General features: G+C 41.7%; 1 protein-coding gene across 6 annotated transcripts in view; it reads left to right on the top strand.

The window, feature by feature from the left end:
* The window catches only part of SEMA5B (semaphorin 5B), a 217,578-nt gene that overhangs the window by 54,288 nt on the left and 139,374 nt on the right, over window positions 1-23,916 (top strand). For all 6 annotated transcript variants that reach the window (XM_026852819.1, XM_026852816.1, XM_026852815.1 and 3 more), the window contains 2 exons: window positions 7,349-7,554; window positions 23,397-23,496. In XM_026852819.1, coding sequence (XP_026708620.1) covers window positions 7,401-7,554; window positions 23,397-23,496 — 254 coding nt within the window. In that variant the 5' untranslated portion in view covers window positions 7,349-7,400. The remainder of the gene's footprint in view (window positions 1-7,348; window positions 7,555-23,396; window positions 23,497-23,916) is intronic.

Here is a 23,916-nt window from a genome sequence, read left to right as displayed (position 1 = left end):
CCCCTGGGCACACTCCCCTGCTGCAGGTAGGGCCTCTGGAATTGTTATTCTTGCTGTCTTGCTGCTGTCCTGTGAGCCCTGGGATGACTCCTCTCTTGGGCTGTGTTACACTCACTCATCCTCTCCTTTTGATGGAGCATTCAGAGACTTTCACTGGGACCCAGAAGCTCCTGATTTCTAATTTAGGCTGCAGTAAATGTCATGTCTGATTGTGCTAAGTACCATAGCATCCATTGCATTCTGCTGGTGTGTTAGTCTCTGCCTTCGTCTCTGTGTTTCACAGCTGGAGCACATGAAAAATAATTCCATAGTTAGTTCAGGTCACAGAATTACCAAAAATACCTCCACTTTTCACATCTCTGTTGAGAGTCTCTCAGAGAGACCATTCTGTGAACAGCAAATATAAGGTTTTTCCATCCGCACTGTAGAGGTAGTGTTCTAGAGAATGGTGGAGGCATACCACCAGGCAAATAAATGAGTGTAAGCCTTCATTGCCAAATACAATCTTTGGATAAACAGAAGACTTCAGACTCCAAGGCACCTTTTCACAAATGCTAAATTCATACCCCAAACAAACGCTAACAAAACCTCTCATGTCTTTATATTATGTGTAGCCAGTAAAAAAAAGATCTAGAGCCCTCTGGGGAGAGCCTCTTGAAGCACTTGGGGACACACTCAGTGTGTGGTCAGGTTAGTGCTATTCAAAAGCAGGTCTGAGTGTCAGCAGAGCAGGTATTTATTTATGCCCACTGGGTTTGGCAGGAACTCAGTGGTACAGTATATTTTGCTCTGTTACACAGGCTTTTATTGTTGAATCAGCTTTATTTAATGGGATCTTTCTATAATAGGTTCCTGTTCTGGAGGGCTTCCTCTAAAGGTGAGGAAACAGTTCAGTTTCCAGGACCATGCAGCCACTGACTGCACTACTGAGGCCAAGTAGCTAAGTGGTGGCTGATGGCTCATTGAGGGTTTACACAGGTCCATAATGAAGTAGACTGACGCCAAGCAATTCATTTTGTACCGAGACCTTATTAGGAGATTTAATCACTGTTAGCTGATCTGGACAAGAACATCCCATTGCATTTTGTGGGCTTAGTTTGGGACCTTGATCAGTCCTGGGTGGGTTTGAACAGCAATCAGAAAGAGCTCTAGAAATAAAATGCCCCAAAGTACACTGTCTTGTGGGATGTAGTCCTAAGATCAAACTATAGACTATTACTATTCAGCTCCACTACAGGCTTCATGAGCCATGAAATGAGCAATGTATTAGGTTGAACTGATTTCTCCTTTGGAAAGAGTTACTGAATTATTTATATAGATCTAGATAACAGAAAGGTTGCAATAAGTGACTTGTGAGATCTGGATTGTTTTATTCCTGATATAAAGCCTGCTGTGATACTGCAACTGGTACCTTGCAGACTGTGTGAGTCAGGAGCTGTGACAGTGGTCAGCATGGAGCTCAAGCTTCTGCTTTGCTGCAGGAGAGGTATTACCTGTGCACTCCTGTAATCCGCCCTGCTGCTGAATTGTAGAGATTTTTTAAAAGATAGCCTTTGGATTAAAGGCATGAAAATGTGGTTTTGTCTTCCTGGGGTGTTGTGAGAGTGAGTTCAGTGTGAGGTTCATGTGTGGAGGCCACGGGAAGTCCTGAACAAGGTGGGCACATGAGAGCATGGTGAAACCCAGGCAGAATTAGAGCTGCAGCATTGTGGAGTTAGAAGTGAACTCACCGATTCTTCAGGAGACTGTAGGCTGAATTAATTAAAGCGAAACAAGATGTCTTCGCAGATTCTCATATGAACAGTTGTTTGACCATTCCCATATGTTTGCCTCACAAGTAAATAAATGAGAAAACCTTGGTATGCAGGAGCCCAGTCTAAGGGGGCACATGAGATCTGATGTCTGGGCATGCAAGTGCAGTGTGAGACAGATCCGTCTCCCCAGCGCAGGCAGAGCTGAGGGCTGAGCGTGTGGATGTGGCCACGGGCAGAGGGAAAAGCTGTGCCTTTTCTTCGATAGTGTGGAACGGCCCTTGGAGCCAGGCCGATGGGACGGATTCCAGCTGGTGAGGGTGGGAGGGGAGGTCAAGGAGCGGTGGATGAATAAAGGACCATGGTTTTGTTGGCCTTGGAGTTCTCTGTTTTCTAGGGCAGAGCTGCCTGTGCCAGCCTGTCATAGCCACATTGCTGAGCTGTCTTGCTTTATAATGTTTATATTTATTTCCCTTATTCTTCCAGTACTTTTTTGAATACTTTGATGTTCACCTCTTTCCATTGCTCTTCTTCCCTCTGGTATCCCATTCTAATAAAATCATAACTGTGACAATCACAAAAGATCCCAAACAGAAGAATTAATGCTTTTACAGGAGGTTCCTTGTTTAGTCTTTTTTAAAGGCATCTCTTTTCTTTAAAATGAAGGATGAAGAATTTTCTTTTATCCTTAAACTTTATTGTCACGTTTTATTAAGTCAAAATGATAGTTACAGTCAGAGGAAAGCAGGATATGAATTCCTGGTACAGCCATTTTTAAAGTGTGCATTGTTTTAAAGCCCTAAAGATTGATTGAAGGTATTTTTCTTTTAGACGTGGAGCTTTAGTCAAAGGGGCCTGATCTGAGTTACCCTCTGTAAATCAGGATTAGTTCCTGTGAAATCAGTGGAGTTACAATGATACAATACAGGGTGAGTTGGAAAAGACTCATGCCCCGAGAATGAATAAGGGAGGGACTGTGGGTGATCTCCTGAATGCTGTGCTTGTGCAAGGGGGTGAAGCCACGAGGCAAAGCAGAATTACACGCTGTGCCTATTGGGCTGCCATGAAACGGCCTGGGTGAGAAATGGGCATGCGGCAGTGGGTTTGTGTTCACATGGGCGCTGTGGTTGCAAATCTCAGCTTTAGGGTGTGCTGAGTGTGCAGACCTCCTGCTTTACCCAGAAGGAGCAGCTCTTTGCCCATTGCAGGCCACCACTGCTACAGTCAGGGAGGCCCATGAGCTAAGAGAGCCTGATTTAAGAGACAAGAGAATGGTGGCAGAAGTGGTGCTCTACAAAATACCTGTCTCTGGAGCATATTTCACTGGATCCAATGGAGCCTGAATTTGCTGTCCTTTTTTTGGCAGAGGGCCAGAGGGATTCACTGTGCAGAGCAGGAGAGTGGAAAGAGATGCCCCATCACTGGGCCTTGGGACTGTGCAGAGGCTCATAGCACAGGCTTCGTGAGGGAAAGGACAGATAAACTTGGACAGTTAATCTTACTGGGCATTTTTATCCTTTTTTTTTTTTTTTTTTAATGTGTCTGCATTGGGGGTGATGGGGTGAGGAATAGCTAAGGTGGTAAGGATACATCAAGATGAGAAAATAAAGAATTGGAACAGTATGTCCTGTCTGAAATTTGAGTTTAACCAGGGGTTTGTGCTCTTGTCTCTCATCTGCACTGAAACCTTGACAGTTGATTTCTTGAGTTCTAAGCCATTTTGAGCAGACAGTCTAATGAGAACCACTCTTTTTATAGCATTTAACTGTATCTAAATGGCTTAACACTAGGGCATGTTCTAGCAGTGCAAACCACCTCTAGCCTGGGTTGTGCTTAGAACGTGCAAGCAGTCAGGATGAGGAGTGGTCCTAAGCACTGGTCCTACTCCAGCCCTCACAGTGAAAATCTGCAGCTTGGGCAAAATTAGAGGCTTGAGTTTGGCCATCCCACTCTACTCAGCAATTGTCAGGTCACACCTGGAATACTGTGTTCAGTTGTGGTCCCCACTATACAAAAAAGATGTGGACAGGCTGGAGAGGTCCAGAGGAGGGCCACAAAGATGGTGAATGGGCTGGGAAGACTGCCTTATGAGGAAAAGCTAGGAGAATTGGGTTTGTTCAGTCTTGAGAAGAGAATGCTTAGGGGAGACCTTATCACCATGTTCCATTATGTAAAGGGTGGCTACAAAGAAGACAGAGACTCCCTTTTTAGAAGGAGTCACATGGAAAAGATGAGGAGTAACAGGTATAAGTGGGATATTTCAATCAGACACGAGGAAAAATTTTCATAATGAGAACAGTCAACCATTGGAATAATCTCCCCAGGGAATTGGTGGATTCCCCAAAATTGGACACTTTTAAGATTCAGCTAAACAGGGAGCTGGGCCACCTTGTCTAGACTGTGCTTTTGCCAGAAAGGTTGGACCAGGTGATCCTTGAGGTCCCTTCCAACCTGGTCTTCTATGATTCTCTGATCTCCAGTAGAATTAAAACATTTACACTTACTTAACTAGCTGCTGGACTCTCCCAGGCAGTTACTAGTTTGCTCTGGGCATACAATTGACCTTCTCTTGCACATGGTACTGCTTCATATTAAGAGTATGTTTTTTTCAGAAATAAAGTTGCAGCAACTGGGAATAGCAATTACTGAGTTAGAGTCTCTTTTAAAATATTGAGAAAAAAATGAGCAAGCCTGGGAAGGGGCAGGTTGAAGGAGTAACCTTTCAAAATGCTATCTACTGCCTGAATATTGTTCAGTTGGTCTAGTGTTCTGGCTTCTGTTGCCCTTGTTCAAGCTGAAATTTACCCCTTGACTCTGACTCCAGTAGACACCAATTCAGTTTTGCACATGACACTGATTTTGTTCAACTTCTCAGCACATAAGAGCTCCACACATCTGGTGGATGCAATTTGATGTAGGAAACAGGGGACATAGGGAAGGATACAAGTTTTTAATAATGTTTCTTTTTCATCTTTGGTTGGTCATATATTACTTTCCACTTCACATCAAGTTTGAAACTGTTATTTTCATGCACACTTTGGATTACCCTATGACAATAAGGAAAAAAGAATATGGAACTTTACCCCAAATACTGGTTACAGCTTTCTAAGGAACATTGAAGTCTCTTGGACTGTGATAAAATCTCCCAGGGAAAGTGGCAGAAATCCAGCTACTTGGCACATTTTACAACTAGTCCAGACAAAACACTAGTAAATGTACTCTGCTTTGGCACGGAAGAGGCTGTGGGATGTTATGAAGCTTTCCTATAGGCAACTTTTTATCATTTCATGACCCTGATGAGTGTGGAACTTGAATTTACTCATCTGCTGATTGTAGACCACATAGAGCCTTCTAGCTTGAGATCATTGTGTGGATGATTAGTACATGAAAATGGCCATATTGACTCAGACTAAAATTCTTGTCTACTTTAGTACCTTATTTCTGGGATTGCCCAGTAATGACTACACCGGGAGGAGTAAAGCATACATAAAATGAGATTTCCATGACTGTCTGTCTTCAAGGAGTGCTTCCACAGTGTAGAAGTCCTTTTGCCCCTTGTGTATTTCTCAAAACAACCATCTCCTATCTATGGAAAGTTTGTCTTGGTCTCTTCTGGAACTTTAAGTGGATCAGGGAGCTATACATAATGCATCTGTCTTCCTGGGGTTCACATCTCCGTGCTGTGTTTCACTTCTGGATCTGTACTGAAAAAAACAATTATTTACACCAATGGCTGGAAATAGAATCTGATGCTTCATCATCAGTAATTTCATTACAGCATGACTTTCATATCAACTTCATCATCTGAGATACCACAGTACTCAGTGGTGTACACCCTGCAGTATGCTTGTGTTTAATGACTAAATGCTGTGCTGGCCTTAGTTTTGAATGATTTTACATCTCTTCCATCAGTCCCATTTTTAAATTTAACATGATATTTGCTGTGTGTGGAAAAAAAAAAAACAAACCCCCAACCCTCCATAATGAAGTGCTGTAGAACCTCCTTTGGAGAACTGGAAGAGGTTTTTGTACATCCCTGCATAAAATCTGCATGTATACAGGGCTAGAAAAAATGTGAAATGCTGTAATCTCTCATTCACACCAGTTGGGAAACCAAGTCACTAGAACTACCCCAAATCCTGAATGCCAATGCTATTTTCAGTCAATGGTATGTAGCTGCTACTGAAGACATGCATAATGGATGCACTGGCAACTCATCTTTATGCCAGTGTTTAAAATCATAGAGACATATAGATAAGAATAAAATATAGGCTCTATCTTTCAAACCAGCTGTCTCCTATTGCTTCTGTAAGCAGTCCCTTATTGCTCCTGTGATGCCCAAAGACCTTTAAAAACTTCTTACAGCTTCTTGATGTCATAATATTGTCCTCTATATTGGAGTTGGCTCCATGCCATGAGTCTGTCATTATTATCAGTGCCTCATGTTACCAGCCACCAGCCTGGCCACTTCAGCTCACTGAAGGTGTTTTGGAGATTCCAAAAAAATATATAGATGTATCAGGCACTGCAGGTGTTGACTGTTACACTACCTTTATGAATCATTCTACCCGCAGGAGTTGAAAATCTTGTTATGTGTGAATTTATCAGAATCATCTTTATCACCAGATAAGATTTAAGGGTAGGAGACTCCATTTGTTTGAAAACATGTGTTTGCAATAATTGAACAAAGTTACATAGGAAAATACAATATGCACATCAGTAAGATTAAATTTGGCAATGCAGATTTTCCTAAACTGCAGCAGCATCTTGGGGAGTTTGTGGCATGGGCTAATTAATCCTCCATCCCCTGCCTCAGGCTTGGTAGGCCCAGGGGAGTTTTTAGAGCTATATCTTTTCTGCTGCTATTGTTAAAAATGCTCACGTAGAAAAGGCATGACTTTCTTCTCTCCTAGCCTGAGAGTGAGTGCTCTTCCTCTTTAGCTGTGCCTCAGCTCTTGTGACTGGGAGCTATAGCATCCCATGATAATGCAAGCAATTGACTCAATTCTCACCATTCTCCCCATTAAGCTCTTTTAATTTTTATGTTATCTCAATTAGCACTTTCCTGGCAACACCTTTAAATTGGCTTTTCTTGTTTCAAGACACTTAAAACAGCAGTGGTAAAATGTATAAATCTCCTATTAGAACAGTATTAATTGCACATGTGTTTTCATGATGACTGATGATGGCCTTTCTTTAGCAGTTTCTTGAATGTAGAATGACATTTAAACACATACACGTCGTGAAACCAAGGAGTGAGGTGTCCGTACTGGGGGACATATTTAGATCTGGCATATTTGAGTTTTAATTTTGTCAGTGCTGGCCATTGCACACCAGCTGCTGCATAAGGACCCATACCCCGAAGGTACACAGAGATGTATGTTTAGGGAGCTGTGCACTTCCTTTCTCTTTGAAGTTAGAAGCCCAAATACAGTTGTAAACTGGGTCATTTTTTTAGATGCTTCTGTGGAATATTATCTTGTGTACTTAGCACAAGTGGGGTTGGGATGAAAGGGGAACCTCCACCCTTCTCTACCCATGTTATACACTCTGGGTAAGTATTTGTCATTCTGAAAGTGGAATTATTTGTATTTCAGGTATCCTCCCTGGGCCTACCTTGGAAGCTAGATCTACAGCCGCCCTTCAGTCATGGTTGTTTCAAGATTAAAGGCCATTTCCCTGTCATTGCCAAGCCTTTTTCTTCTTGCTTTTCATCTCTCAGCATCACAGAATGTACCTGAATACTCTGAAGCTGAACATCAGCAATGTGTCAGGAAAGAACACCCCACAATTGCTTTTGAAGGTAAGAGCTTCTGTTCCTGTTTCAAGTTCCAGTAGAATGATACATTTTGAAGTCCTTCCTGGTGTTGTTATGGATGATGGTTTAGTCTGTGCTGTTTTCCTTACACTTGTGATCCACAGGCCAGTGTAAGTGGCCTGATGAATCGTATTCCCTTTGATGCTTTACAATATTTTAACTCTGAGGTTTCACATCAGTCACCTAATTCAGGCAGTTTTAGGACTACAGGGCTAAGAATCTCCATTTTCGATTCTGCTACAGGCTCCCTGTAATCTTGTGCCACACTGAAACTGTGTTTCAGTTTCCTTTTCTCTAACTGGATTCAGTAATGCTTATATACCTCACCTGGCTGGCTCAATCCAGACACTTAGTAAGTGAAAAGTGATATAGAATTTGGACATGCTTGAATGCAAGAGAAGTAAATTGTTTTAAAATTGCACGGAGTAGCTGCCTTTTTGTTTGTTGCCTTTTTTTTCTTTTCCCATTTGTTTTTTAAATGGATTTATCACCTCTGCTAGTATTTTTTCTGTCTTTCTCCTGGGCATTTAACTTGACAAGGTCTTAAGAATGTCAGAGGGGGCCTTTGTGTTGCAATGGGCAATCCTTTTACTGTTCTTTTGCAGCATGGAATTTCTCTTGTCCTTCTCCCAGTTGGATTTTCCATGAGTGTACATATACTCCTAAATTGCTGTCTGTCCTATCTGTTCACTTACCCACATGACAGTTAGATCGTTATATTGGTACCACCATTACTTCTGAATTCACCCCAGACTAGGGTGTTAAGCTCAGTGTGCCAGGATCACCAGCTGCTGAATCTCCTCGCTAAAAATGGTTCCCTCCTGAATGTTGAAATATTGATTTTGGTTCCCATTTAAAGCTTTGCAATGCATCTCCAGTTACATTCTTCGCTGAAGGCAATTAAGTACCTTGCAATGTGTCTCTAGTTAGGTGCTTTGCTAAAGGCAATTTAGTTGTGGTTTTGTGACCTTTGAGATAGGGTTTCCAGGAAGAAAGTAGTCAAAAGTCTTCCTTGCTGACCTTTCAGGGTTCTTCTAGAGAGCTTTACTCTTCTTCACAGAGAAGGAAACTCTTGTCTCCTAATTTGGAAAGTGTCAGAGATTTCTTGTCTGTTTTCCATTATCTGTGCTTTAAAGGTTTAAGTGGATTATAGTAAATTAGCAAAATCTTTAAGCCTACATGATACGGCACTGGTTCTAACCTTGCTCCAATGGAATGGGTAAATAAACCTTTATTTTAATTGCTAATAAGTCTAACCATCTGTTTAACTGGGGAGGGGTGAAAGGAGAAACCCCTGCGGTTAAAAACGTGGTGGAACTCAGTTGGATGTTTAAATAGATAATACAATAATGAGGATGTTATAAGTACAGAAAAGACTGCTCTCTTTCTATTAACCAGGAGCACCAAACTTTGAGTTTACAGAGGATATGTTTGCAGGATCCAGCACTGAGATAAATCATTCTGCAGGAAATATTAGAGCCCCAGTTCCTGATGTTGAAGAATTGGTGAGCATGTTTTGGTACTCATGTTGAGTGCTTCTCTGCAGAAGTGATGGCTACATAAACACACTCATCATCTGCGAGTTTCCTTTGTTTTAATCAGGCATGAATTTTTCACAGAAAAAAAAAAATCTCTCCTCCCCTTTCACTGTTCTTGTTCCCTTTCTCTCTTTAATGATAGAGGGCAAAAACTGGTATGAGTTAATTAGAACTTGACAATTATACAAAAGAAATAAAGATTGAAATTGCAGACACATCAAGAAAATGACCCAGATTATCATTTGGGTCTCTTAAACACAAGTAAGGTTCAGAGTTACTATTTTTTCTCAGCACCTGTTTCCTTGTGATTGTTCACGATACAGTTTCATCCTGTATTTTCTGCTGCAAAGCTCAGCCAGAAAATATACAGGAATAAAATTAAAGGCACCTTATTTCCACTGCATATAGTATTTAAGTTCTATGGAAGAGGGTTCACACCTCCAAAACCACATCTCAGTTCATAATATCTTTTACCTTAAAGCTATATATACCCTGTTCTGATGCCAGCACAAGCAGATTTAGTCTGCAAGGGGAGACAAGCAGGGGAATCTACATGTTACATGCTGTTCCGAATTGCTTTGAGGATGTCTCTGCTTAACAGTGTGGCTCATGGGCTTTCTGTGGGTCTCCAAAGGCATCATCCCATGGATCACAACCTGCTATACAATGGGAATGCCAAGCCAACAACCGAAAGAGTTACCCCAGCAGCAGCTCTGCTGCTGCTCCTGCTGCTGTGGGGGAGGATTATGTCATACTAACAATATTCAGTGGATGGGTGGTAATAATGAGTAAGGCCCCAGACCATTCAGGCATACAGGATGCATTAATTTACTGTCAGAATGAATAGATTAAGAGAACAGTTTATGTTACAAAGGGGTTGAATAGCTTCTTTCTCACAACCTTGCTAGCCAGGCTACCCATCACAAGACAAATGGGATGCCAAAACATGTTTTGTGTTCTCCAGTCTTCAGTTCCCACCTTGCTTGTGCTCAGGCTCTCTTTTTATTGTACTTTTCCTCCAGATGATGGTATTCTTAACATCCAGTTGGCTGGTTAATATCCTTGTCATGGAAGAATCCAAGTAAAACTCCTTTCTGTCTACTTCTTAACTTATTTCCTGAGAAATTATGTATTTTCTATGTCTCATCTCTTGCTTGTTGTATCTCATCCATGCTAGTGTGCCATCTGTTTTAACTGATACCTTTGTATTGCTATGGGAGGGGTAAGAAAGAGAGAATATAGTACATGACCAACTCATTTAAGCAGAAAGCTGTCTTCATATGCAAAATGCTTTTACTTTATCTGTGTTCAGACCTGAGCAAATTCTGTTTCTGTACAGAGTTCATCCCCCAAACCACCTACTGTTACTTGTCACCTAGAGAAATGGTCTAGACAAGTCAAGGGACATAAATTATGGTCCTAAATGTGCTTATTTTACATGCTCTTGATAAAGTTTGCACTGACAGGAAGTTGTGGGCTGGGAAGGTGCTGTGAACTGAATGATTAATCCTAGCAGACTACGTAGAGATCGTGAGGAACAGGTTAGGAATTTGTGCTGTGAGCACTGTCCTGTGTTTTTGTACAGTACCAAACTAACACAGTGGTGCCCCAGTTTCCCTGGGGCTTATAAATGATGCTCACTGTACAGTTCACCAAGAATAATAATGTACCCAGTTTGGGCTTTTCATAATTAGATTGTTCTACTCTGTGCTTATAGGAAATCTAGTTAAAGTTTGATTTCCCTTGTTAGATCAATGAGAAAATGATCTTTTACTTCCCAGGAGGCTGTTTCTGGTGTCTTATTACCTATTTGGCTGTGAGTAGGTGGCTACATTAAGGATCTTGCATGCTTGTTTGTTTTTCAGTGAGTTGAGAAATTAGTGAAACAAGTCAAGTAAATCCTTAGTGCATCCTTTTTTATTTATACATGCATGTACACATGAGTCCAAGTCCCATTCCACCAAACAGTATGTCATCCTGGCACAGATCCACTGTGGACCACTCTGGTAGACGAAACACTAGCTAAATTATTTCTAGATCTTGTCAGTCATGCTCATCTTTCTTGTCTTTTCCATATGTATCTCATAACCAATAGTTCAGTCCCTGCATTTGCAACTGGGCTATGCCCTTGCGATACTGTCCTGGTTCTTAACAGTATAGTTCATTGTTAAAAGTTGTTTCTTGGACATAAAGGACCTTTGCTATTCATTAAAGACATTTGGAGCTCCTTTGTAACATGCCCCTTGGGAAAGCCAGAAACATCTTCTGTCACGGCAATACTATATAAGATTTGTTATTTTGAGAGTCAGAGCCATGACTGACAAGCATATATGTTTGTAATGGGTGCAGAGTGCTTGGTTTCAGCTTGTTTACCAAGGAAGTGCTTAAAAATTGGCAAACTCATCTGTTCTATATGGATCATTTGGATGTTCACGACTTTACTGGAAATGAGTTTCCACTTGCAGTTTCTACCATTGTTTATTTGTCCTGTTTTTTGTCTGGGACAGAGTTAATTTTCTTCGTAGAAGCTGGTACGGTGCTGTGTTTTAGATTTAGTGTGAGAGTAATGTCGACAACACACTGATGTTTTAGTTCTTGCTAAGTAGTGCTTATCCTAAGTTAAGGGTTTTTCAGTTTCCCATGCTCTGCAAGCGAGCAGGTGCACAAGAAGCTGGGAGGGGGCACGGCCAGGACAGCTGACCTGAACTAGTCAAAGGGATATTCCATTCTATAGAATGTCATGCTCAGTATATAAACTGGAGGGAGTTGGCTGGGAGGGGCCAATCGCAGCTCAGGGACTGGCTGGGCATCAGTCAGCAGGTGGGGAGAAATTGCACTGTGCATCACTTTTCTTAGGTTTTATTTCTCTTTCTCTTTTTGTTATATTCACTTTTTACTATTATTATTACTACATTTTTTTAGTCATTAAACTCTTCTTATCTCAACCCACGAGTTTTACCATGACAATTTCTCACTAGTTTTTATCCATTAAATTGCTATGCTCAGGAAAAAGTATGATAGACTTGCTAGGCTTTTGTCTGTTCTGTCTCCCAGGGCTTTCTTCCCTAGGTCATGGCAGTTAGTGTAAACTGGAAGAACATCATTTGTCCCTGCTTTAATAATTGCAGCCTGTCTTCATCCATAAAAACACCTCAGCTGATCCCATGCTGAAGCACAGGAGAGAGGTGGACTTGGTTAAATAGCGTGTGTCCCAGATCTTCTCAGGACTGCAAATCTCAGCTTTGCAGACTGTATCATCACAGCTGATGTGAGTTCTCAGTGTGTGGCATTTGACCCATTGTCTAATCCTCAATATCTGCTAGATGCAGACAAGTAGCTCTGTCTGTTGCCTCAGGTTTCCAAAATGAATTAGTTTGTGAGTGTTTAAATCTGGGATTTTACTTTAAACTGTCTCTAATTATTACTTCCTACCGGATGAATGTGATTCAGATTGCTTGAATGTAGCTTGCTATATATTTTCTCAATATTTTCTTTCTTTAAACAACATTTTATTGAAACGTGGCCAGCTTCAAACACTGAAATCTGTGGGGAGCAGTTAAGTGTTCGTTTGTTGTATTGAAAGCAAAAGCTGTTTTAACTTTGTGGGCTGAAGGATAATAAGGTATGATTTATTTCTTTTGAAGGTTCTTGACATTTTACCAAACACCCCCACTATTGTTGAATTGGTCACTAATACATTATTCCCTTTACTGTATATTGATGGAAAAAAGGACATTAGCATCCATCAGCTCCAAAGGCCAGCTAAGAAAGTCCCTTGGGAAATTCTGATAAAGATTTACACTTTTCTTGCTCAAGTGAGATTTTTGACAATCCATACCAAAATTTTAGTTAACAAAGGATGTAGATTGTGGGGTGAAATATGAGAGGCATATTTGGCTAAACATCAATGGTGAGGCAAAATATATTATGGGAGAATTGTCTTCTAGCTCATACCCTTACTGCCCTTGAATCTCCGTACAAGGAGTCCAGACATTAACTAATGATGGACTGTTGACCGGAAACTTGTGACAACTTGTGGGTGCTACAGAATATTTGACCTTCAGTGCATTTCAGTATAGATTTTGTTTCCATTAAGCAAGCCTTGTGGCAATTTTCTTTTTAATCCTGAAAAATGGAACTGTGGCAAATTAAGCTGGTATTTTCTTCTTCAGAGTTGATTTAGAATTTGTTTGAAAATTATGACTGATAAAGCTATAAATATACAGTGGTTAGGGAATTAATTTGCTCTCAGGCAAAACTTCTGAAAATTACACCCAACAGCTCTCAATATATTTGTCATTCCAGAATAATAATTATAAAAATAATGATGCTAGTTCTTTGACACTTCCCCATTAATTGTGTCCAAGGCACTTCACAAATAATTGCAATGAGATTTGATTGAAAAAATAATTCAGTGTGCTGTTCCTTGGGGCCTAAAGAAGAAAAGGGAATTTGAAAGAGTGCCCTTCATTTACAGAATGCTTTTGACAGAGTGAATCATGACACGCACAGGAGAGAAGACTTTACAGTGAAGCTTCAGGAAGCAAAGTGATTGAGTAACTCTTACATATTGGAGTGAGGAAAGGTAAAACTTTAAAGAGGTACCATATCTCAGTTGAAGGATCAGCCTGTGACCATGAGTGGTGGCAGTGATGAGAGGGAGGGCATCCTCAGCAGCAGGATTGAGTGAGGTGGACTCACGGTGTGGAGGAACAGGTACACAGAAAGTCACCAGCATAGTATGCATGGACCAAGGCCATGAAAAGCTCTTATCAGTAGCAGAGTAGCTTATTTATATTTTCCAGAGGTACTGCTGATGTAACTGGGGCTAACAGCATCATGTGCGTGGTCCTTTCTTTGCCACAGTGGTTGGATCTAGGACACAGAAGTGGGCTGCCTCTTTTCAGAACCCAGGAACACCTCAGAGAAAGGAAACAGAGTGGAAAGCAAAGCAAAGTGCTTTTCTTCTTTTTCTTCACTTTCTTAGTGCAAACAAAGACATGCCTTACAGAGAACTCATTCTCAATTTTAAAGTTTACATAGCATATTTCCCTAACTGAGTAAGTTTGTGAGCCAGTGGTATGGCAGATCTCATTTACTTAGCACATCTGCTTCTGATGAGTGTTAATATATCACATTCTCCTAAAACCTTCCATTCAAGAATGTCATTACGCTTTGATAAAGTTCACGCCAGTACTAGCAATCTCATAAGAAATATTCTTGTTTAATCATGCTAGGTTCATCCTGGAAAGCCACGAACAGTCTCAGCTCAGTCAAGCACTTAATATATACTTACCTTGAAGTCAATGGGATTGTGCACTTGAAACCAAGCATATGCTTCTGTGCTGAGCTAGGCCACAGTCAAAGTGCACAGGACTGAAACACCAAGTCTGTAAATGGAAACCCTAGCATATAATTTTGTTTATAGAATGTTCTGCTACCATAGGTCCAACTGGTCAAGTTCATGGCTGAATCAAGTGGTTAAGAAATCCATCATGTTCCTTGGTTTAGTGTAGAATTAGCTGGATGAAAGTCTGTGATCTGCAATACACAGTAGACTGGGTTAGCAGTTTTAATGATCGTTTCTAGCTTTAGGAAGTACAGATAAAATCCAGAAGAAACTATTGTCTTTGGCTTAAAATGCTCTGACTTCATAGATCATCCATCCTTTCCTTTTTATAACATTGGGCAATCCTTAGAATGTATTTTAATGGAAGTGCTTGAGCTGCAAAATTCAGATTTGTATTTTATACATGGGAATTGCTCTGTTTTACAGCACATTAATAAAAGAGGTGGAGGTCATTGGTGAAATGTGGTCTCTGATAATCCTTTACTATTATTAGCCAGCTTCCATTTTAAAAACACTGATCCTTATGAGAACAGATTCATTTCAAAAATCTTTCAGGATTTTACAGCCTCTGCTCTGATCCATCCATTGGTGGTTCCCCATGGTGGAACCTTTGTCTGCAGAAGACAGAGGTCCTCATAAGCCTGGCTAGCTAAGAAGTACAAACTGCGTGTTTGACTTGGCATCTCCAGTTCAGTGTCTGGTGAGCCAGCAAAGAGGGTTAGCTTCTGTTTCAGGTGTTTATCAACGTCAGACACATTGGCTTCTGTGGCAGTTCCACCTACCCACAGGTGAAATTCAAAGAGAGTTTAGCCATGCTTTCTCTCCCTCTCCTTCATTCTCACTAGTAAAAACAGTTGTCCTGAGTCTTGCAGTATCTCTGCTGGCACAAGTGGCTGATGTAGACTTGTAACTGTAAGGACAGTGAAAAAAATTTGCCTCCAGATGTGGAGGAGGCAGATTGAATGATGGTTGAATGATGACAAAAGAGTGTTTTTTCCATCACACTGCAGTGGATGTAGGAGCCAAGATGCAGCTTGCTTTCCTGTCTGAAAAGAGGGATTATACTGATCAGAATGTCATAAGAAGCTACAAGTGATGCATGAGCACTCACCTTATCTTTCTCAGTGAGGGCGATTGTGTGGCAGTTGTGGGGCTTGTCTCAGAAAACAATGGATTACAATACTTAAACACTCGCAACATCCTTAAGAAAAGAAGAAATCTCTGGATTTGCTAACAGTGGGGCTGTGTGTGGCACTGGTGAGCTGAGTTTCACAAGGTGGTGGTGGAACACAGGGCTATGGCTGCATGACACTGTGCAGTGCTGTGCGGGGTAGCAGAAGGTCTTTGAGGAGGGTTGTTGAGGAGGGGAGGCAGCGTTAGGATAGTGTTTGCCCCAGTTCATAGCCAGCTAAGCAAAGCCACATCCATTCTTTCCACAAAGTCCTGTGCTGTGTGGACACATACCTTTGGTTCTGTTTATCTCAGGCATGGCGAACAGACACGCTCATGACTCATGAGCATCTATCCATATCTGACAGTCTTGCAGCACTGTGACATCTCCTCTTGCTTTTGATCAGCCGTTGCCAGTGAGGATCTGCAGTGCTGTATGTTGAGTTACAGTCTCTGCAGGTATCTAAAAGAAGTGTAGATGTGGTGCTTAGGGACATGGTTTAGTGATGGACTTGGCAGTGTTAGGTTTACGGTTGGACTCATTGATCTTAAAGGTCTTTTCCAATCTAAATGATTCTGTGATTTTATGTTAGTTGGAGTTTGAGATCTCATGAGAGTCTGAACAATAGGAGCCATGCTGAAGAGAGAAGAACCCCTCTCATGTTACATGACTTCTTTCACAATCCTGAGGACTCACTGAGTGGAAGTCTCCTGGCTCTCTCCGGAGGCAGGTCTTGACTGAGCTTCTTACTGCGCTTCACCATGTGCAAATAGGAACCCAAGTGAAACAGAGAATGGGCCAAGACTGACCTCTCTGATGGACCAGAAATGCTGAGGAACTGTAGAAATATGCCAGATTGGGAATGTGATTGCAGTCCTTTGATCTCCTTCCTTGGGGGGGCGCAGGACAACTTAACAGCACACTGTCCCATACTGGAAATGAGAACTAGTTCATGCTTATTATCTGGTGCTTTCTTTATCTGGGATTGTGTCTCTGGGTTCTTCCTGACAGATTGGTGTGTTTTGCCAGCTGCTCCATATTAATAATTGAAAAAAGTAAATAAACAAGCAGTCATACTTTTGCAAAAATTAGGTTTGGATTAAGGTTTTTTTTTTTCTCCATATTGAAACAATTTAGCAACACGTTTTGAAGAAATGATTACAATTTAGGAAACAAAGAGTCAAGGTGCTCTGTATGCATTAGCATCAGTTAGTGCCTCCTGTACATCACGGGCTTCACAGGTAATTAGGCCTTGATGCACCTGCAAGTATCCAGTATCCCTAAACCCATTTAACAATTGGAAGCACTGAGACACAAAATAGTTTCATGATTTGCCCAAGACAGAGGAAGGACTCCGACGTCAGTGCTATTGGGTGCTTGGGACCGTGACTGCATCTCCAGATGACATTTCTCTTTTGGGGTGGAAGAAGCTCAGCAAGGTCAATTCATGAAGGAGCTGGAGGCAGTGAGGGTGGAGGCACAAAATCATCTAGATTTGGCATAATTTTAAATGATAACATATCTAGGTTACTATGATTACTGTAATTCCCATGGCTCTGTGAAGGTACGACCTCAGTCTGTGGTTCTTTTTTTTTCTCTTCAGGGTGGTAAAGAGCATAGCCTTTTCTTCTGTCTCCTCCTATTCCCTGGTAGCTGAGAGATGGAACTATTGCCTCTTTCATGATACCAAGAGAGAAAAAAGTCTTATTCTTTCTTCGTTCTGTCATCTCCTATCCACATATTCTCAGACAGGTTGCAGAGGGACATTAACAACTCTCTTGCTTCTTGGATCTCATTGAAAGGAAATGGCTCACTGCAAGCAGCTATCACAGTGACTCTCAGGCCACGTATAGGTTAGCTCATAGTTTCTCTCATCTGAGGAGGAGTTTCATAGTTGGCCAAGACAGGAAGAACTGATTGAGTGGGCAGGAAGTGAGGTAGAAACATGGATGGAAGGTGAAGACTGCTAAAAAAGAAAGCAGGAGTGGGAAGGGAGGTGAATGTGGGGTCAGAGGGGTAAACTGAATGAAACCATGAAAATGAGAGAGCTGGAAGAATGTCTGAGTTGGATTTGGGTATTGAGGGGAGAGAGAAGGAAAATGATGGTTTGTTTGTAGAAGAGCGTGTACTCTGCCAACAGCTTTCTGAGTCCTCATAACTGCGAGCAGAGATCAGATTTAAGAAGGCAATTAAGAGGCTGCAGCAGTTGGGATGAGGACATATTTAATGTACAATTAAAGATTTCAATGGATCAGGTTAAAGAAAGAATACCAGTAATGAGGTGGAGGTGGTGATGGGAAGACAAGACAGCAGGGTGATATGTTTGTGTAGGAGGACTTCTGGGGTAAAGCCAGCTTGACTTTTTTGGCCTCATGAGTAAAGTTGAGCTCTGTATGCTGACACATTTGTTTGCTCAACTCTGCCCGTGCAGCAAAAGATTTCTCTTTCCCCTAATAAATTTGCTGAATTGTGGAGTGGTTTTGTGTTATGGAGACTACTTTTACATCTCAGCATGGGGTAGGAGTAAATGTTACTTTCCAAAGGCTATTTCACTAACCTGTGGCATGACCTACAACAGAGAGCTAAAATTTAAAATGAAACTGATACTAAAATATGATTTATGTAAATCTAATAAAGATAATGATGTAATTTGACTTTAACTTCTAAGCATTCTTGGAGGTGTCCACACTTGCTGCATTTGAGAAGACAGGTGGTAGCATGGGTAGTCATTAGCCTTCTGATCTTTGGTTACAGCCTTGTTTGATGGGTTCTGGTCAGTGGCCCACACAGAGTGGAAACTGTGATCTCAGTCTTAGCAGACAACTGTCTTCTTTGTGAATAATGCTCTGAATACTGAGGATAATTGAAGCAGAGGATGGTCTGAGGTGGTGGGTCTGATTCTGAAATGGGAGCATTTCATCAGTCTATACCAAGAAGACAGCCTGAGACCTTACCTTATATTACAGTGATTTGCATCTGTTGGTCATGGTTGGTATCCAGCATTGAGAATCCTCCAGGCTAGTGGGTTGTCTGGAGAAGATCTAAGTGGTTGAGTACCTGCAAACTGAAGTATCTGCCAGTCACTATACATGGCTTGCCCTGTGCCAGGGCAGAAGCAAAACAAAAGGGGGGGAGATTGTACAGTTACAGAAGTCATGGCTATGATCTGGGCTTCCCCAGGAATGCTGAAATACTCACACACAGTAATTAAACATGCCATGAAAGTAGTAAGCTGAGTTAAGAGAACTTACAAGAGACCATACTGGAGCAGTAAAGGAAGCACTCAATGTGTGATCAAGTTAACACTACATAAAAGTAGGCCTGCAATCTGCAGAACAGATATTTATTTATTCCCATTGAGTTTGGCAGGACCCCAGTGCTATATGTATGCTCTGCTTCATTGCACAAACTTTTACTGTTGAATCATCTCATTTTACAGGAGCTTTATGTAATGCATGTGGTTCAGGTTGTCTTTTCTGGGATGGAGTCCCTCTGAATCTTCCTTCTTGTTCAGCTTCCCTATCTTCCTCCCTTAAGGTCTTTTTATGTTACAGTTGAAGCTTTTCTGTGCAATCCTAGAATAGAAGCATGGTTTCATAGGAGCATGGTTAGTCTGTATATGTGGGTAGACACTTATCTTGCACAAAAATCCTTGGTCCTGTTTAGTTTAGTTTCTTTTGCTCCAGACTAGGAAATCTGTGCTGAGAATTATTCCAGAAGAGATGTTCTTGAATAACACAGTGGTTCACTATGCTCCGTGCATCTAGCAATGGCTTTTCAATTTCAAGGCATGGACATTTAACCTCTCTGCTTTTGCATGAGGTATGCTGGATGCACAAAGCTGTTACAGCCTGCTGGAGATGGGAGCTACAAGTGGGCTCAAGTGAGATGAAGCAGTAAATGCTGTCCTTCAGGCAGGGAAGTCTCAGCTCAGTGTTTACATACTTCTCTCCTCCAAAACACACAGTGTAAGGGTGAGGTGGGGAGCAGCTGGTTTTGAGGAGATGAAGGCTCAAGTATTACCAGGTTTACCACATCTTTAGAAGCTGATCCAAAACCCATCAAGCTCAGTGGAAAACTGCCAATGATGTGAAGAGCCTCTGGATCAGGCCTTTAAACCCAGCTCCTTCAATTTGGCACACTGTCCTTTGTGCAGCTGACTAATCCTTGTCCCAGTCCTGTACTCTCAGGAAGCTGGTGCAGAGCAGCATGTTAGCAGGCTGCAGGGACCACCCTCTGAAATGGCAGAGGGCCTCTTTTCACCTTGTCTTATGCATGCATAATAGCCTGAGCACAGCTGTGTCTGCAGACTGACATTTCCTGCGAAGCTTTGTCTTCTTTGCAGCTGGATACCTGAACCACCTTGAGCTCTGGAGGGACTTGCAGAGCTTTAGAGGGAGGCTCTGAATCAGTTGTCTGGCAATGGATGGTGTTGGAAACTATTAAACTTTTGTTCGTTGGTCCTCATGTGGAGGAAGTGAGAGCATGGATCTTTAACCCCCTGGAAATGATTAGAGATGAGAAGCACAAAGGGGGCCTTGATGAACATTTTGCCCCTAAGCCATGTGGTTCCTAGCTTTCCGGCTCCTGCTGCCGACATGCAAAGCCAGGGGCTTGGTTTTTAATTTTTCATAATGTTTTTAAACAGATACTTTTGCAAATGTAAACATGCCCCAGCACTAAAGGTTTCCAGCCAAATTAAAGAGTCAGCACTGGAAAAATCAGCCTTCTGAGAAAGGTCAAATACAAGCAAACTCTGGAGTTCATTGGGTCCATATGTGTAAACTTCAGCTAATATGGGATAGACCCAGAGCAGCACTTACCTTGCAGGACTGAGCTAGTTTCGGAATGAAAGGCTGAAACTGTCCTTAGGGACACCTGTGGTCCGAGCAGTAGATTTGAATGTGTTGAATGAAAAAAGACCCATGTCCTGACTTCTGGTTGCATTTCCATTCCACTTTAGCCCTTTCCTCTTAACAGGAAGAAGAAAGGTTGGGAAGAAAAATCTGCCGTTTGGCATTAATTCTGACAACTCACATTTAGACATTCTTATCTGGGACCATGCTGGGTTTAATAATCTTCAACTACATGCCTATAAAAGCTTAATTTTGCTATGAGGATGCATGCCTTGCAGCCTTTAATTTAATAACTGGGAAGGGTTTCTTTGTAAGTTGTACCACCTGCAGTAGTAATAGAAATCAAGACACTGCCTGTTATTTCTTGGGTTTGAGTGACATTTCAGCCAACATGGAAAGATTCAAGCCACCTACTGCCTTTTTTTTTTTTTAATTATTTTTACCTGTAATTTGTCAGAGCTTGCCATTAAAATGAAGAACTGATGAGTGTTCCTCTCTGAAGTGGGGAGCTTTTGCTTAGAGCAGCAGATGAAGAAATGTTCTTGCCACTGCACTGTAATAGTGGGTTAGTTAGTAGGAAAGAGTTGGTAGCAGAGGAGGTAAAATGACAAGAGAAAATTATGGCCTAAAAGCAGGATCCTTAAAAGGTATCATCATTATATAGCAATCCCCTAATCCCACCCCCGTCAGCCAACAGAAATGTGAGGATATCTGCAGCACATGTCAGCCAGCTAACCTGCCTGAAAGGTGTTATTGTTGCTGGTTCTGCTGCTTGGCTCAGAAATGTCTCTGCAGCTAAAGAGCTACAGGAAAAGAAGACAGAGCCCCATTAGTTAGGAGAATGCCAGAGGTGAAACTGCAGTGCCTCCCTGGTGCTAGTACATCATTAAGGGTCCCAGAGGAGTGTAGGAGGTGGAGATGCTTGAAGGTTAGATGGGCTGAGTTATTCCTTAACTCATGCCTTTTCATTGAAGAGCAGAGGAGGTACACGTGTTGTGGGTGGTTACACAGTATAACAGGAATTCTGAGAAGGGCTGGAAGCCCCCAGCTCCTGGAGACATGGCTTTGAGATTGCAAGGATGGAGGTTTCATTGTTGGAGAGGCCCTGGCAGTGTCCAGTTAGGTGGGGCATGGGGCCAGGCCTAATGGTGTACAGCTCCATGGTGAGGAGGCTTAGGAGCTGTTATGAAACATGGTGGTGTTCAGGGCAGAGGCACCAAAGGTTCTGCTTTGAAAAGAATGGCAGAACAAGAGGAGTGTAGGGACTTATATTTGTGTTTTCTTAAGGTTTTGATAGCTGAAGGGCATGATTAGGTTTCATCCATCCCTGGAGGAAGAAGGGACTTGAAATTGCTCAACAAATATCCCTACGTCAAAGGTTTTAAACTGATGCACATGTGTAATCCTACAAAGCATGCCAAGATGCCAAAGGCCTTAATGAGATTCCTCATCAGCACTGTCATCTCACCCCTGTGGAAAGGGGAACTAATGCCTACAACAAAACATTCAAACTTGACTGCCTTCAGTGAGACTTCTCAATTTATCACTGGGGATATAAAATGACAGTGAAGCATGTTTTTTCAGAGCTCTTTTTGAACTGGTCTGAACTGCATCATTATTGTTATGAGTCATCAGGTCATTGGACCGTGTATTGGTATCCTGTTGGCATGAAGCCAGAAGATATTACCTTTCTTGTTGAGCCTCCTGGATCTTCAACATCCATTCCTTGAATGAGGCAGAGTTACTTGTCAACAGGTCACAAGAGGGATTACAGATACACTGATTCGGTCTCATTTGTGCCTTGCTTCCTCAGATATTTGTTATTCTCCATTTATTTAACAGCCAGAGTAGTTAACAGCTGAAATAAATTCTCAAGAGAAGTCCTCACAGTAAAGCTGGATAACTTCTGGAAAGATGCATATGAATCTATCCCCAGTTATTTTGTGCAGTAAAGGTGTAGGGTGAGAGTTTGAAATTCTGTGACCTGTGATACACACAAAGTCAAAGTTGGTAACTGCATTCTGGGATTATGTGAATGCCCTAACATCAAGCCTGAGAGTACCCTAAAAATAATAATTCAGCTTTTTCTTTAAACAGGTGTATTTTTTATTACATCTGGACTCTCTGCTCTAGATCTCTCAACTGATGTTGTGTTAATAGATGTATCTTCTGGAAAAGCTTTGTGTTCATGAACACAGTGTAGCCAAATCTATTGCTTTGCATTTATAACTTGAGTGATTGCAGTTGGACAATTGCCTAGATTCGCAAATCCAAGCTAGTTGATAGAGCCAGTTTCAAGCCAATGTAGTCTCTAAGCCACAGAGATGCTGTGATGACCCTCCCCATCTAAATTAAGGAAGGATTTGACTGGTAGGGATCCCAGATGTTAGGTAACATGAAACCTAAAAGGGAACCTAAAACCTGAAAGAGAAGGTAAAACCTGTCATTGGAACAGCCAGGTCTTGAGTGCAGATCACTTCTTCTCTAACACGGTTTTTAGTCAGTTGACACCACCTTCTCTTTCTGGAGGGCAGCAGATTTCCTTTACTTAGCACAGTAGGCAAGGCTATGGACTTCTTACAGCAGGCAACCTAGTTCCTTTACACCACTTAACCCTGGTACTGAAGATAGTTCCCTGGTTTTAACAGAAGTAAAATTGAGCTGCTGTTGTTTCCGAAACCAATGCTGACACTCCATCTTGGATGTGAAAGTAACTGCTGAAACAGCCCTGCATTTATGTGCAGGTTTTTGCACATTCTGTGAAGAATCAGAATAAATAGAAACCCTTTAAATAGCTTATTAATTAGCCTTCCTCTGACAGATAAGTCGGTAGGAAATCCATTAGTGGATGTCCGGGTGAACTCACTTCTAGTGAAGTTTTATTGTTTTCTGCTTTCTCATTTTTGTTGCAGATTTGAAGCCCTGGGTATCGAATTTCACCTATCCAGGTGTGCATGACTTTTCTCAGCTTGCACTGGATGCCAACAGGAACCAGCTCATTGTGGGAGCAAGGTAAAGATAATCTTTTAATTACTCCAGGGTTGCCGCTCAAGGTCTTTCCCTTCAGGTTCTGGCTTCAGAGGAGAGTGTGTTTCCAGTCTCCCCCTCAAAAAGAAAGCCATAATTTATGTAGAGGGATTTAGATTCCTAGTATAATTGCAAAGAAGAGAAAACTACTAGAATTTTTTTTTAAATGACTGGTTAATGAAGCAGAATGCTGGCATCTCCCTTGGTATCATGAATATTAGAAGAGTTACAGTAAATCATTCTGCACCATCCCTCCGCCAGCATAGAAGTTGACTTTATAGTTTATTTGCCATGCCCAGACTTTCCCTCAGTACCAGGTTCATCTATGCACCATTGTATAAATCGTAGTGGCAGTGTAAATGAGTGCTTTCTTCTCTCTTAGAATTCACCCCACAACCTGTTCGC

The sequence above is a fragment of the Athene cunicularia genome, assembly GCF_003259725.1.
Source record: "Athene cunicularia isolate RWA chromosome 7 unlocalized genomic scaffold, athCun1 chr7_part1, whole genome shotgun sequence".
In the NCBI taxonomy this organism is placed as follows: Eukaryota; Metazoa; Chordata; class Aves; order Strigiformes; family Strigidae; genus Athene; species Athene cunicularia.
This window is presented reverse-complemented; position numbering and strand designations above follow the sequence as displayed.